This window comes from Manacus vitellinus, unplaced genomic scaffold, assembly GCF_001715985.3.
Source record: "Manacus vitellinus isolate BGI_N305 unplaced genomic scaffold, ASM171598v3 scaffold_4_pilon, whole genome shotgun sequence".
Classification (NCBI taxonomy): domain Eukaryota; kingdom Metazoa; phylum Chordata; class Aves; order Passeriformes; family Pipridae; genus Manacus; species Manacus vitellinus.
In genome coordinates, this window is record NW_021940604.1 from 25,980,920 (window position 1) to 25,995,225 (window position 14,306).

Genomic DNA, 14,306 nt, shown 5'->3' on the forward strand with positions numbered 1-14,306 from the left:
TACAGGGTTTTGGTGCCTTTTTTATTGTGTGATTGTTTTTTTTCCAAAAAAAAAAGAAGCAAAGTCCTTTATCTCTACATTGTTTACTATCAATACAAACATATATTGACAATTCTGTATTTAAAGTATTAAAATAAAATCTCATCAAAACATTAAAATAAAAAGGAATAAATATCATTCTATGAACTGAGAAGGATTGAGACTTCAGCAATGCCATGCAATTGCCCATATATTTTATTTGTTAGTGCATTCCTCTTCAAAGTTTTGGCCCACGTTGAGCTCAGATAATGCCCAGATATGGTTCAAAGAGATGGGAAATTCTGGTAAGCATTGTGTTTGGGATAACTGGGATGACAGCACATTTAATCATATGAAACTTTTTGGCGCTTTGGGCCAGAAAGCAAGCCCTGGACCCCAGCCCTTGTCTTCAGGTCAACTATGCCACTATCAAAATCAGTATGAGCTTTCCCATTGACTGCTATAGGAACATGACAGGACAATCATGTATTGTCTTATTTGAGAGTTGATTACAAAATGTTTCATCCCTTCTGATTATATCATAACAATTCTCAACTGTACCAACAATTGTACAAATATTTCAGTTACTGGTAATGGAACACACAGGTTTTCTTCTGGAAAGACCATGGTAAAAGGAATTCAAACACATGACACTTTTTAAATATGCAAGTACCTGCAACTGAACTACAAGGGTTTGCTTCAGGGACTCTTCTGAATTCAAGCTCCACATCCCAATTGTGCATAAATACTTGAAGTTGTTTTGGGGCTTTTTTTTGTTGTTTGTTGTTTGGGGTTTTTTTGTAATCTCTAAACCTTTCTCTCACCTCCAAATAAAACCCTGAGGCCTGGATATGGACTACCTATAATATATTCAGCTTGATACTGATGAGACAGTTGTGCTTCTTTTGTTGACAGCACTGATAGCCAGGAACTCCCATCCTCACATGCTCACCACCTAGGTGCCTCTTTCATGGCTCTATCAATGAGCTGGAATTTACCCCTCCAGCTCTCCAATTTGCTAATACTCTGTTAGGGTAATAGGTTTATCAGTTCTTGCCTCAGCACAAGATTTTTTCCAGAATATGTTTCAAAGAAACCATGATTCTAGAAGTAGTATGTCAACAACGTAATGACTAGATTGAAACTGTTTCCGGACATGTGCAGTAACACTCTTTTTTACAGAAACAGACTGCGAATAGCCCTTTTTCCTTCTCTCTCTCTCTAGAAAGGACAGTTACACTAACTTTTTTTTTTTTACCAAGGACCACTGACTTGACTTCATTCTGTATTTAACCCCATCACTTGACTCAAACATATTGCTTCTGGTAACACATGGCCTACCTTAATCTAGTCTATTATCTTCCACCTGACCAGACTGCCAAAACAAATATTTGTGAGTTAAAGAACACCAGAGAGGCTCAGCTGCTACAACACCAATGTCTCAGAGATAAAGGACCTACAGGCAACTTTTATGCTTCTGTAAAGGCAGTTACTGCAGGCTGCTATCCCATGTAACTGCACAGCTTTCCATCAAGTTTCAATATTTACAACCACATTCCTTTCCACACAGACTAATCTGAAACGCAACCATTCTGATTTTCTTCTTTTTTTTGTTCCTCATCCACTGCTCTTCCCCAATAGAAAGACAAACTTGAAAGTGATTTTAATGTCACTGCCATAGGACAAACTGTGTAGTTATTCCACCACTGTCAATCGAATCTTATCCAGACTTCATGTGAAAATAGCCTTGAGGCCAAAATTAGTACCCCTCTTTCAAAATCCTCCTTGAAGTTCACTTGCTCTGTAGTGTAGACCGCAAACTGAAATGTGCTCCTGCCTAGGTAGCTGATGAACTATGACTGCTGAACCTAACTTCTTAAGAAATGTACTCATTTTTCACTTCATTTTCTTCACACCTCATAGGAATTTTCTTCCTATTTAACTGTTAAATAATTTAACTGCTCATTCTGAACTGTTAATTCTTTAAAGCAAGCATTTGGTATTTGCTAAGTCACAACAAGAGAAGACCCTGCTTGGTGATGCTCCAAAAGCTGTCCTGTATTACAAGAAAGCCCAATTAAGCTTTCCATACCACCCAGAAATCTTCACTGCTTCACCTGTGGAGTCACTTAGATTTGTGCGTACAGGTACAACACTATGACTCTCATTCATGCTGAAATTTGGTTTTGTGCAGGCATAAATAACTATACAGTATAAAAAGCAGGATGATGAGGAAGGTGTAATGAACATTAAAAATCCCTGCCAACATGTAAGCTGGGAAGGCAGAAATGGGCTTCTAGCAGCAGCTGAAGAGAAAGATATGAAAAGCGCCTGTTATCCATTTTCCAAGTAACTTTATCTAATTACAGTTACATTTGAAGCAAGGTGAAAATTCCTTTCATTACAGTAAATGAAGGGCACACTGACCAGGATTTTGACATGATTAGCTACTCACTCTACTCTAACATGTCCATTTAGAAGAAAAGGAGAGCAAGAGAAACAAAGTAAGAGAGAGAAGTGTGTGGAGGATAAATATGACTAATTAGAAGCCTTTTTCAGATATTTTTGCAACTAGACATCAACTTTGCCATGCTCTGTGACCACAGCAAAGCAGTACAATGCATAAAATTCTGCTACCTGCTTCCATTTTTCTTCTGGATAGGGCTCATTGGTTACATTGTGTCAGCCACAAAACCAGAGAATTTTCTAAGCAGTGCAATTCTTTCATAGGAACTTATCTGAACCTGCATTACGCTATAAACCTTTCTGGTTTTTGCTCCAAAATATCTACCAAGAAAATTGCTCCAGAACATTAATTAATTTCTGTAATATGTCACTGTTAGCAGAAAACTGTTTTATATCCCTTTTGATGGTGCTTGGTACAGAAACACTGTACCTTTACTTCTACTAACCAAATAAGTTAAAAGAAAATAAGTATCCTATTCTCTGTAAAGCTAAAGCCATTTCTCATAGGAAAGGACAAGAACTTTACATATCTGGGAGAATGGAAAGAAACTGTATAACCCCCTTCTGCTATCTACCACTTCACTCTTTACCCCATAAAATTTTTCCATGCAGTAAAGAGGCAATTGAGATTTGGGTGTTTTGCTATCTTTAGTCTGGTGAAATTATATGAATGATATCATCAAGCTGAAGTAATGTTGTCCTCATGGTTCTTTCTCACAGCTAGAAGCTACCTGTTGTAAAGTCTTTAGGAAACTCCTAATTGGCAAGTGCAGGTGCCACACATCTAATGGCCACACAGAACAAACAGTATAATGAGATCAATGTGCCAAAATTTTTATTTAATAAAAAATACTTCAATTTAAACTTCTCTCTGATGTGCTGGAAGAATAACTAATGACAAACATTTTGATATTTTAAACAGTTACTATTTTCTAATAAAATCATCTATATCCCTTAGATGATGTGGTATTTTTAACTATGATGCTCAAAATTTTCAATATTGTCAAATAATTTTCCTGTAAGAATGATACCTTTGTTGCTAAAGATCAACCTTCTGATAATACTATAATAAAATTAAAACAAAACAAGCAAACAGAAAAAACAAACAAAAAAACCAACCAACCAAAAACCAAAACCAAACAACAAAAATGCACTCACTTTATTCCTAAATCTGAAAGTGCATGATGAGCTTTATACTAAAGTAATTCCACTATCATCAGAGTTTACACAGAGTGATTTCCATACATAAAACATAAATGCTTGAAGGACACACTAATGATTTTGTTTCACCATCAAAACCAGTTACCATACTTATTTTTTCAGGATGATTTCTGATCAAGTCTTGTCATTGTTTAAATGACATACTCTTTAGTGAGTTACAGACTGACGGCCTGCGTAAGCCAGGTAAACTTCTGGAAAGAGTTAAATCAGGAAGATAAGCAGGAGATATAATTCTCATATGTCTGACTACAGAAACTTGTAGGGAACAATCTTATTTTTCTCCAGATAGTGAACAACACTTAAAGTTAAGAAATATTCCCACTTTATTTCCTTGGTTCTTATATACCTCTGGTTTAAAGTATAATGTTTAACCATGACCCAGGTCTAATAGACTTTTCCTTCAAGGAAAAAATTCTCTATCTCTCAAAGAGGTAAGGTTTATTTGGTTTTAGAGTTTTGTTTTTCTGTTTCATTTTTCCTTTAATTTAGTTCTACTTACATGTCTATTTAGGTGTTTTTTTTTTTCAGAATATAATGGATAATAATGATAGAGAGATAGAGAAATTTAGAAAATCCAGTTTTAGCTAAATTTGTAAAAATTCAATTATTTCCAATTCCAAAGTCAGAAGCTCATGTGTATTTTAAAAACCCAAAACAAACAAAACCAGAAAAACCCACCCTATATTCTAACAGACACATTACACCACTCCAAGAAATTGGACATTTGACTATTTAGTTATAAATATCTAAAAGTAGCCCAGAATTTCATCTGCATTATTAACATTACATACAGCACAAGGTCTATTTTAGAGAATAAAAGAGTAAAATTCATAAAATACTTTTGTTACCCAAGTTTTCTTATCCTTCAAGAAATTGTGAAACAAGAATTCAATGGAGAACTCTCAAATACTATTCTACAGAAACTGCTATTTCATTCCACTGAACATCTGTTGTTAGAATTTTCTACAAAGTTAATAGCCATCATATCATATATTGGCTTTGCTTCCAATGGTTTATGTCTCCTTCTTAATTTAGATGATATGAAGGAATTCATCACATATGGGTCCACACATCTAGCAAATAAATAATGATAATTTTTATATATTTTGCTCATTTAGCATAAAAACTGCCTTTCAATCCTTACAGTCATTTTTGTTCAATATTATTTTATGTTTCTGGGCCTCCAGAAGAAGGGTAAATAGTAATCATGACTGCTAACATTCAATTTTGCACCCTATCCCTATAATCCCTACTTTTTTTCTCAAGGAAACCTTTCACTGTTAAGTCAAGTATTCCAAGCAGGATGTATGTGTGAAATGACTCAAATAAATAAAAAGGTTCCGACAGCAGCTTTTCCATTTTGACTTTGGGGAGAAAAAAGCACAAACAAAACAAAACAAACAAAAAAAACCCCTCAGCAATTCAGCTGCCATTTGAACTCATGTTTTAATATACTAGGCACTCTGTAAATTCGGTCACTGATGCTAGTGGAAAAGGAGTCATCAGCTAACTTGCACATTTTCAAATTGTATCCAATAATTAACAAAATCTTTTGATAATGCTGTGGTACCTTCTTGGATTTTTGATTGTATTCCCATTCCACTAGATCCTTGTGTTTTGTTCTTTGGGTTGGAGGACTTCATGGTTTGCATATCTCATGAGAAAACTGCATTATGGTGAGAGTTACAGTTTCCTTCTCCCTACAAATACTCTGCGTGTCAGAGTAAAACACATGAAGTAAACCAAACTTAAATTAAAGTAAATAAACCTTCTGTCTCCAAACTCCAAAAACATAAGAGGCACTGATCTTTCTCTAAAGCATCATTTTAGCTTTGAAACATTCAGCTTTATATGTAGAGGAACCCTTCTCTTTAGGCACATTTAATATTATTCCATGCTATCACTTACTAAATAAATGTACAAAGTACCAAGACTAGACTTGTGTTTTCTTTTCTTGCCACATATAGAGGAAGAAACTTTTTTGATAGAACAGAATTAAATGATTCAATATCAAAAAAGAATGTTTGGTGCTTTTTCTGGAGATTCAACATTTTTTTCAAGTCATCTACTTCATAAAAGCAATTCAATATTCTCATGTACTATTTGTGCTGGTGATTAGCAAGGGCTGCTAAAAATAAGGATGAAGCTCTGCATATGTTATCATAGTGTAAAGAATCTTTCAAAACTAAATAAAATTTTTCCTTAGGCTGTTTTTTTAGGAGCAAGGACTGTTTGCTAATGGATGTTAACACAGGACATAGAAATTAACAAATCACTGTCCACGGTAGATATGAAACACTATTTTGTGTGGTGTTATAGAACTCTTGACAAAACAGTTGTCAGATATTGACTCATTTAGAGAATTTTTTTATCCAAGACACATTGAAAAACACAAAATTAGGTAGATGAGATCTACTTTGCTTTTAGTTAAAACCAATTAGACAATAGCAAATTTCTAATGAGAAATGTCATTGTTTTGACTGCAGAGATAGTTTCAAAAGCTAATTTCATAGTATGTACATTTAAAATATTTTAACTTGGTCAGATAGTGTGCAAAAAAAATGTCACAGAAAGCTGGTCATGTAAATTCAAACATGAGTGTGTAAAAGAAATCAAAATACATGTGACATATCTTCCAACATCACCCAGCTTGTTCTAAAGATGAAGGGAATGCAAATGCAACTGCCATAGGCAGTTAGAAATCATGATTTAGATAAACAGTGAATGGCATTCAGGTATATATGTACCAATGAACTCTGTGAAACAGAATGAATTAAACAGAACAATTCTAGTCAGTAAAAAAATCAAAATAACAGAAGTTCGGTGAGTAAAGTCATTCCAGAAGTTGTTCACTGATAAAAACTTAGGAAATTTTACTATTAAAGATGGTTTATGCAGCTGAATCCTCTCCAAGAGCTTTAGTGAAGACCCTTGGGATCCTAGGATGCAAGGTACTGTTGAGATTCAAAAGGATATATAGGATCCTGACATGCTTGGGCTGTGAAATATTCAGTGTAACATGTAAACAAGTAGCTGAAATAAAGAGAAATCACAAAATGAAAAATAGCTCAATATGAGTTTGAAACAACTTTCCATATATATCCCTCAGATTCTATAAGAGACTGCATTACAGTGTTCCATCAAAATGGACAGGGAATAAATGTTTTAAAGTATGTAACACTTGCATATAGAAAACCGTAAAAGTAAAGTCAGAGTGCATACAGAATGAATGAGCTGTCCAGCCAACTGGAGATAATGATCTATCTATAGTTATCTAAATTTTAATTCTTGTCTTTGGAACCACATGCTTAAGTAAGTGAGAATGAAGAGATTGACTTGCTGGTAGTAAGAGGCACCAAATTCCTTAAGGATGAGCAGAGTTACGATTCAGTTCAGGCCTTCAAAATACCTAGGTTCTTTGAGAAGTAGTGATGAATTGAAGAACCTTGTGATGGCTTTCAGAATAATAAGGACAAAACTAACAGAAAGGATGAAAAGAATTTTTAGGCCACCTTCAATTTCACACAATATAAGGACACTACTATACTCTTAATTAAAAAAAATAAAATTCCAATTTCAGTAATCTATAAAGGAACAAGAATTAACATAAAACATGCTGATGAAGCAAGTGGTACAAACAAATGCTTCCCTTGAGGCAGAAGCCATCAGAACTACTGTTTTCCTAGAACGCCCCCCCACCCTAACATCTTACCTCTGCAGTTTGGCTAGATCAGCAGAGACAAAAAAAAAATCAATTTCTTGGTGGAGGAATCCAGAATTGATTGTCTTCAAGTGAACACATTTTTCTTCAACATGCATATAGAGATACAGCGAATAAGGGGGTACTCTATCTTCTGTTGGGCTACAAAGGCATCTGGTTATGATTTTTTCAGTCAGCCTCAGTTAAGTCATTTCAGTTGTTTTGCTGGAAGTAATTTTTTTGTAGTTTTGATGCGTGGTAAGTAGTATCTGGGATCTACCACCAATATAGAAAGGATTTCATGAACTGGGGGGTTCCCCCTAAAATCTGAAGTGGATGTTTATGCTAAAAAGATTAAAAGATAAGTTTTCTCATTATGATCTCTAATAGTATTATAATAGAGGTTATTATGTAGATGTTGGGCTTGTATGTAGATTTGTAGGCCTCTTGAAAGTCTTGGCTCTCTTTGAACAGCTGAAGGAGATTCAAAGCATTCAGAACTCATTCAAGCAAATCCTGAGGGGTGAGGATGAGGAGACCCTACAGAGTTGTTTATTTATAAACTATAGACCTTACAAACTGATATTGAACCCAGATAAATCTTTTCTGGAGGTAATCAGAGAAGGTAATCATTTTTCCAAGTGTCAAAATGCAAACTGAGAGATTGTTGCTTATCTCTTTGCTATGCATGTCCTTCTTTTAGCCACATATCCTCATCTACAACACTCGGACTATATAGAACTGATCATAATCTGTATCAAAACTTCTCAAAATAACTACAGAATTTATATGATGGCCATAAGAAAGAATTATAATTGCAGTATGTTTTGCATTTTTTACATAGAAAAAAAGATGGATGACCATCAGATCTGTGTGCCAGCCACAAAAAATTAGACTTAAATGCTGTTAGAGATTATGAAAATTTATGCTAGTGTAAATAGTATACAGTGCAGTAAACTGTTTAACCAGTTTAAAGCTGTCTTCCACATTTGGGGAAAAGTGATACTCAAAAGTACCTGAACATATTTGAAATACCATGGACAAATGTTGCCTACAAAGTTTCCAGTTACAGCTGTCCAGGTAAGATGACTGTACAATTTCCTTGTTATAATACTTAGACGGAAAAGTGAAAAACATGCTTCATAATTTGCTCATGGTGCAAAAAAAAGAAGATATAAGATATAATTGAGTTATCGTCTTTGTATTATCTTGTTTATCGAAACTTCATTTGAATGATGGAAATCTAAAATTAAAATTTCCCAGGTCTCATGTAAAGGAGAAGATATTTAGTTCAGCAAGTAATCTTTTTAGAACATTCTCACACAACACTAGGATTTCTTGGTACAGCTACACAAATACATCAGTTAACAAAAAAGCTAAAAAAGCTACGAAAGAGAGAGAAAAATTCTTGTCATGCAATGTGCCTAGTTCAGTTGACAAAAAAATTCAAGTGTTCCAGAGGCTGGCACAGTTGCTTTCTGCTTACAATAAAGATGATCTCAAGCATTAACAAGGACTTGCTTTTCAACCATAAAAAATTATCTGAAAAGAAGACAATTCTATGGAATATTTTGGAAGCAATCAACCGAGGGTCATAAACTGCAACTTGGTTTAAAAGAAATAAAATGCTCTGATTTTGAAATAATTGTTATGGAATAATTTTTGAAAGTGTGATATTTTTGGCATGCTTTTATCCTTGTCTATTTACACAGCATTTTATAGTAGAGTGACAATATCCCCACTTGCATTACAGTCGAGACAAAATTAAATCTTTGTGTTACAATTGAGGCGAAAGTGTTTTAATACTGTAAGACCATAAAAGAAGCAGATTTCAGGGTTGACATCTGGATTGCCCTACTGGATGATGAATTTATTCCTGCAAACACCTCATAGCATATGCTGTAGTTCTCTAGGGAGACCTCAGGTGATACAATTCTCATAGGAAGAATGCTTGTTAAAAATAAATATGCTAACTTCCAACTTGAATAAATATCAACATAGTAATATAGGAATGAGAGCTCCACAGTAAATGGAAAAGTAGTTTTCTCTTATTTCTTTCTATCAAGATAGTTTTCAAGAAGTAGCTTGAAAATCAATCAGACAAGCTCAAGGACAGAAATCAGCTGATCAAGAAATATAAAATAAAAATGAAGACTAATGAGATGCAAAAGAATATGCATGCACTCCAGAGAGAGATAATGTTCAGGCGTCTGTTCAAGTTTGAAGCAGCAAGCTATTCCTAAGCTTCTTCACAGAGAAAAGCCTAAGATAAATGTTCAGTTACCAACACATTAGATTTTTGCAGAGACCAAAATTAGGAAACGTCTGTTTCATGTACACAGACTAATGAAAAAGAAGGAACAATATGTGTCTATGAAGTTGATATACAACACTGTAAGAAAACAGCATGTTGCTTTGAAATGAAACTATGGTTTATACTGACAGAAATAAAAAGAAATTCCAGTATTTGAGATTTCTTATTATACAGATCAGAAAATGTTTTGTACTTGACGGAACTCCAAAAAGGAGTTGGCAAAATTTACTGTAGTATTATTTTTCCTTCTAATCACATGTAAACTGTGAATTTAACTGGTATTCCAAATCAAAGAAACAAGTAAAGGCAGAGGCGTAGCAGGAAGGTATTGGAACATAACAAGATTTCAGATGACACAAGACAGTGCTAGCAGACACCCAAACACACTGCTATCTGGCATCAGAAAGAGATCTATTGCTGTTGTCACAAGAGAAAAAAATGTTATATGAATTTCTCAGTTCACAGAAAATTAATAGGCTTAGTGTCATGCAGACTGGGTTTATCTATCAGTCACCAGCCTGTACAACAAAGAGAGGAACTTTTAGAGACTAACGACCATAACTACTAAGATTCAACAATTGAAACAAACAAGAATTAGAGGTTTTTATATCTATGGAGAAACCACGGCCTACTATAACTCCCACAAAGAATGACAATTAAAGCAAACACTGTGTACAACACATATAGGGTCTTCCTACCTGCAATGTAAAATTTACACTTTCATGAGTAGAACCATCTTTTTGGGAGGAACTACAAGAGGAAAATGAAATAGAAAAGTTCTCCAGCTAACACATAAATCTCTCCTAGCTTTTCGTCTTGTAGAATATGAAAAGATTCCAGCTCTTTATATCTGGTTCTCAAAACAGAAGGAAAATCCAATGCTCTTTCAAATAAAGAAAAAGACTGATAAAGATTGATATTCCATTTCTCCCCTTTTATGCCTAATATATTACTCTTTGGCAGTCTTTTCAACAATTCCTTCTTAAAGATTCTCAAACCTTTTAGTAATTTCTTCACCTTTCCCTAAATATGACCATACTGCTAATTACTGAGTGAAATCCAGGTAGAACAATGGTGTTTTCCATTTTCAATGTACCAACCTCTTACACTCCAACACTGTTTAGAAGACGTGGTGAAACATTCAAATCACAAAACACTTGACAAAAAAATGGGAAGTTTAAACTTAAAAATAAATATTCTATACTGAATACTCTGGTGAGCTGTAATTATAAAACATCATATTGTAAAAGACATACTAAGTACTGCTCCAAACATAGGTACACCTTATTATGAAATACATAGTAATTATTATGAAACACCGGTAGTTAAACATTCATTATGAAAGGATTGTTATGAAATAGAAATCTTCTTAATAAGACATTCTAGGTGGAAGCTATTAATTTAATGGCATACAGTCCAACAGTTTCACAACACCAGGACTGAAAAATACATCAGCTGTGCAATACCTAACATATAATGTGTGCTGAAAATACATACCACTATGCTGCAAAGTCCTCTTCACTACCACACTTCAAAGTATCTCTCTTTACATGACAGATACATTTTGTGAATTGTATTTGCAAAAAACTCTTTCACTTTTGAATAACATTCTTCTCTCTGTTTAGTATTCAGCAGGAGATTTAATTTTTAACTTAGACCTGCTTCCCTATATGAGGGATAGTGTTGGAAAATGCTATCACATACTATTAAGTCATTCTGTATTATTAATAAAATCTGTAGATTGTCTTACATAATCCTACATCTTTTATTTCTAAATGTGTTATCAATATTTGATTGTACAAGTTAAGAATTATTGAAAATCTCTAGATCTGAAGGCTAATATAAATTTAGGTGTAAAAAAGGTATCTTATACAACTTTACAAAAACCAAACCTCTGCTCAGTATAAAACATATTTCATATTGCTTTACAATAAAGATAATGTTTCCAATTATATGAGGAATTTATGGTGCTGTCTACAGAAACAAGTGAAAAAAAATTTCAGCAGTATTGTCTACTATCTAGTGCTTCTGTATAAAAATAAACATTATTTCCAGTTCTACTAGAGAGCTCAAGTGGCTGAATTGCTTAATTAAAAAAAAAAAAAGGGCTTCAAGACAATCTATTTTTCCTAAAAAATATGTCAAGACACATTTTCAAAGCACAAGTAAGAACTCAGCCATACAACTCCTACTAACATTAGTGGGAGCTGTCTGTCAAAAGCGCTGTGCATCATGCTGAATATGTCCTTCAGTAATAACAGTAGGGTTAAAACTTTTGGACATACACATAAATATTTTACATGAGGCATTTCAGAAGATAAGTTGTGATTTATGCTCAGCTGTGCTCAGATGTGCTTTCAGAGGTATCTGTATCACAGGAACACCTCAGAAATGAGTGTACTCTCTGGTTATATAGTCCACTAAAATCTACTGTTCTTTCAAGAAACTTTCATCATAAGTCTTGCTCTTTAAAGCAGACTTTTGAAGAAGGCACACAGCAAAGTTATTCATTACACATTATGTTTCAGTGTTATCTATATTACTTTAACAGCTCATGTACTTCATGAGCTAAATTACTTTTAAGCTGGTTTCTGAAAATATTGCTTCTCCCTAGTAGAGGAATGATACAACTTTCTAAAATGAAACAGAGAGTATCAAAGACAGATGGAGAATCCTGATACTAACTACAGCACAATATAAAAAAGAAAAACATGAAGATTCTACTGTGAACCACAGAATGAAACCATAGGAATCTCAGGACTGAAGTGAGATTGCATTATCAACTCAAACAAAAAGACCCCACCATATTAAGAAATAAAAGACATTATAGTTTATATGCATTTGATTAAAAAAAAATTACAAGTGACTACTAGGAGGAATCTGCAAAAGAGGTTAATTTATAACCCCAGGAATCGCAGATTTACTATTCTGATTGATTTTATTTTGTTGTCACAACAAAAGCCAAAGTTACATGTAAGACTACTTCTACGAGCATCTGGACTCAGACTTAATAAATTAACAAGGAAAATTTTTTTTTTCTGCTTGGCTATGTTGAAGAAAATATATAAAATCAATTTATAATTTAATAATTAATGTATTCAGCTCCTTAATTTCAAAATCTCAACTAAGCTTCCAAATATATTCCACTCTGAGACTTTAAATTCTGTGAGGTATCTCAGGGATAGCATATAATTAAAAAAAAAAAACAAAACCAAAAACTACCTACTGTTACCCTACTTCTAAGATATTAATCTACATAAACTGTTTTGTATAGAGGTAGAGGCCCAGTTTGGACATCTAGAATTAACATGGGCAACTAAGTACTCAGTTTGAGATTAAGCACCATAGCATAAAAAGAAATTGGGCTAACAAAATAAATCATGTCAATTATGTTTCTAAACACAAACATATCGGGAAAAGATATTTTGAAAACTTTCTAGTGTTTCTAAATTTGTTAATAAAAGAAGAAAGCTAGCTAGCATACTCAGGACTTAGTGACATAAACTGGAGACTTAGTATGGCAGTGGAGAATATTAATAGTGAGAACCCTCATCATTAATTATTCTTCTGTACATCATGAAGTTTAAATATAAGAGTATGAAAGAAAATTTTTGTGACTTTTGACAATTATTAGTAAGAAAAAAATGGTAACAATTGCCAAAAAAATCACAAAAGTTGACATGTTACCTGGCTATGACAAAGAGCACACAACTGACACCCAAGTAAGCCAGCAGAATATACATCCAGATATCAGGGGAGAGAGGATTCAGGAAGGAGAAGACGCCCGGGTTTGTACCATTGGGCTTGCGGTACAAAATACTTATTCCAAGAGTCATAAAGGGCTTGGAAAAGTCGATGACCTTCTCACGAACATAGGTAATTGCCAAGGGTGCAACTGCAAGGTCAGCTTTCTGTTAACAGAAATACAAAAAGAGAAACAGGCCATAAGTCAGAAGAAACAGGTTTAAGCAGACAATCAAATTATGCAAAACACAAACTGTATATGGAGGAGGTTTGTTCTTGTACTATGTAGCCTGAAATTTAAAACTCTCTTTTCCCTGTGAGTAAGGAAATAGATTTATTCTACCTCCTCTTTCCTAAACTGACATAGCAGTATTTAGAGAAAATTAAAAGCACTATTAGAGGGGTAGAAAGGAAGGAAATTGTTGCATCTTGCAGAAAACATGGACATACATTATCACATATTTTAAAACTTTTTCAAATGTACATTTCAACATTTGCCTTCTCTTGTCACTGCTTCACTGTGCACTTTAGAAGCCAATATATTTGTGAAGCAGATGTGAATATGCTTGTACAAGTGTAGGGAAAAAGCAAAGAGGCAGTTCTTCCTATTTTAGCATAAAAGAATTGCTACAAAATGAAGAGCATTTTAAAATTGAAAGTGCTACACCTGAAAGGCTGGTAAGTTCTAACAAAGTACAGCTGTTCTTACTAGTTTACAGGAATCACTACAAAACTTATAGGTAGCTATTAATCAGTTGGAGCATTTAAAACTAAATCACATGATAGAATGCATTTTGTCAATTTCCATTTAATTTTAGTTATTGTGGCAATAATTCATGGATT

General features: G+C 33.9%; 1 protein-coding gene across 1 annotated transcript in view; it reads right to left on the reverse strand.

Moving 5' to 3' along the window:
• GRIK2 (glutamate ionotropic receptor kainate type subunit 2) overlaps positions 1 to 14,306 on the reverse strand; it is a 369,619-nt gene that overhangs the window by 116,327 nt on the left and 238,986 nt on the right. Inside the window, exon 12 of the mRNA XM_018078132.2 lies at positions 13,407 to 13,630. Coding sequence (XP_017933621.1) covers positions 13,407 to 13,630 — 224 coding nt within the window. The remainder of the gene's footprint in view (positions 1 to 13,406; positions 13,631 to 14,306) is intronic.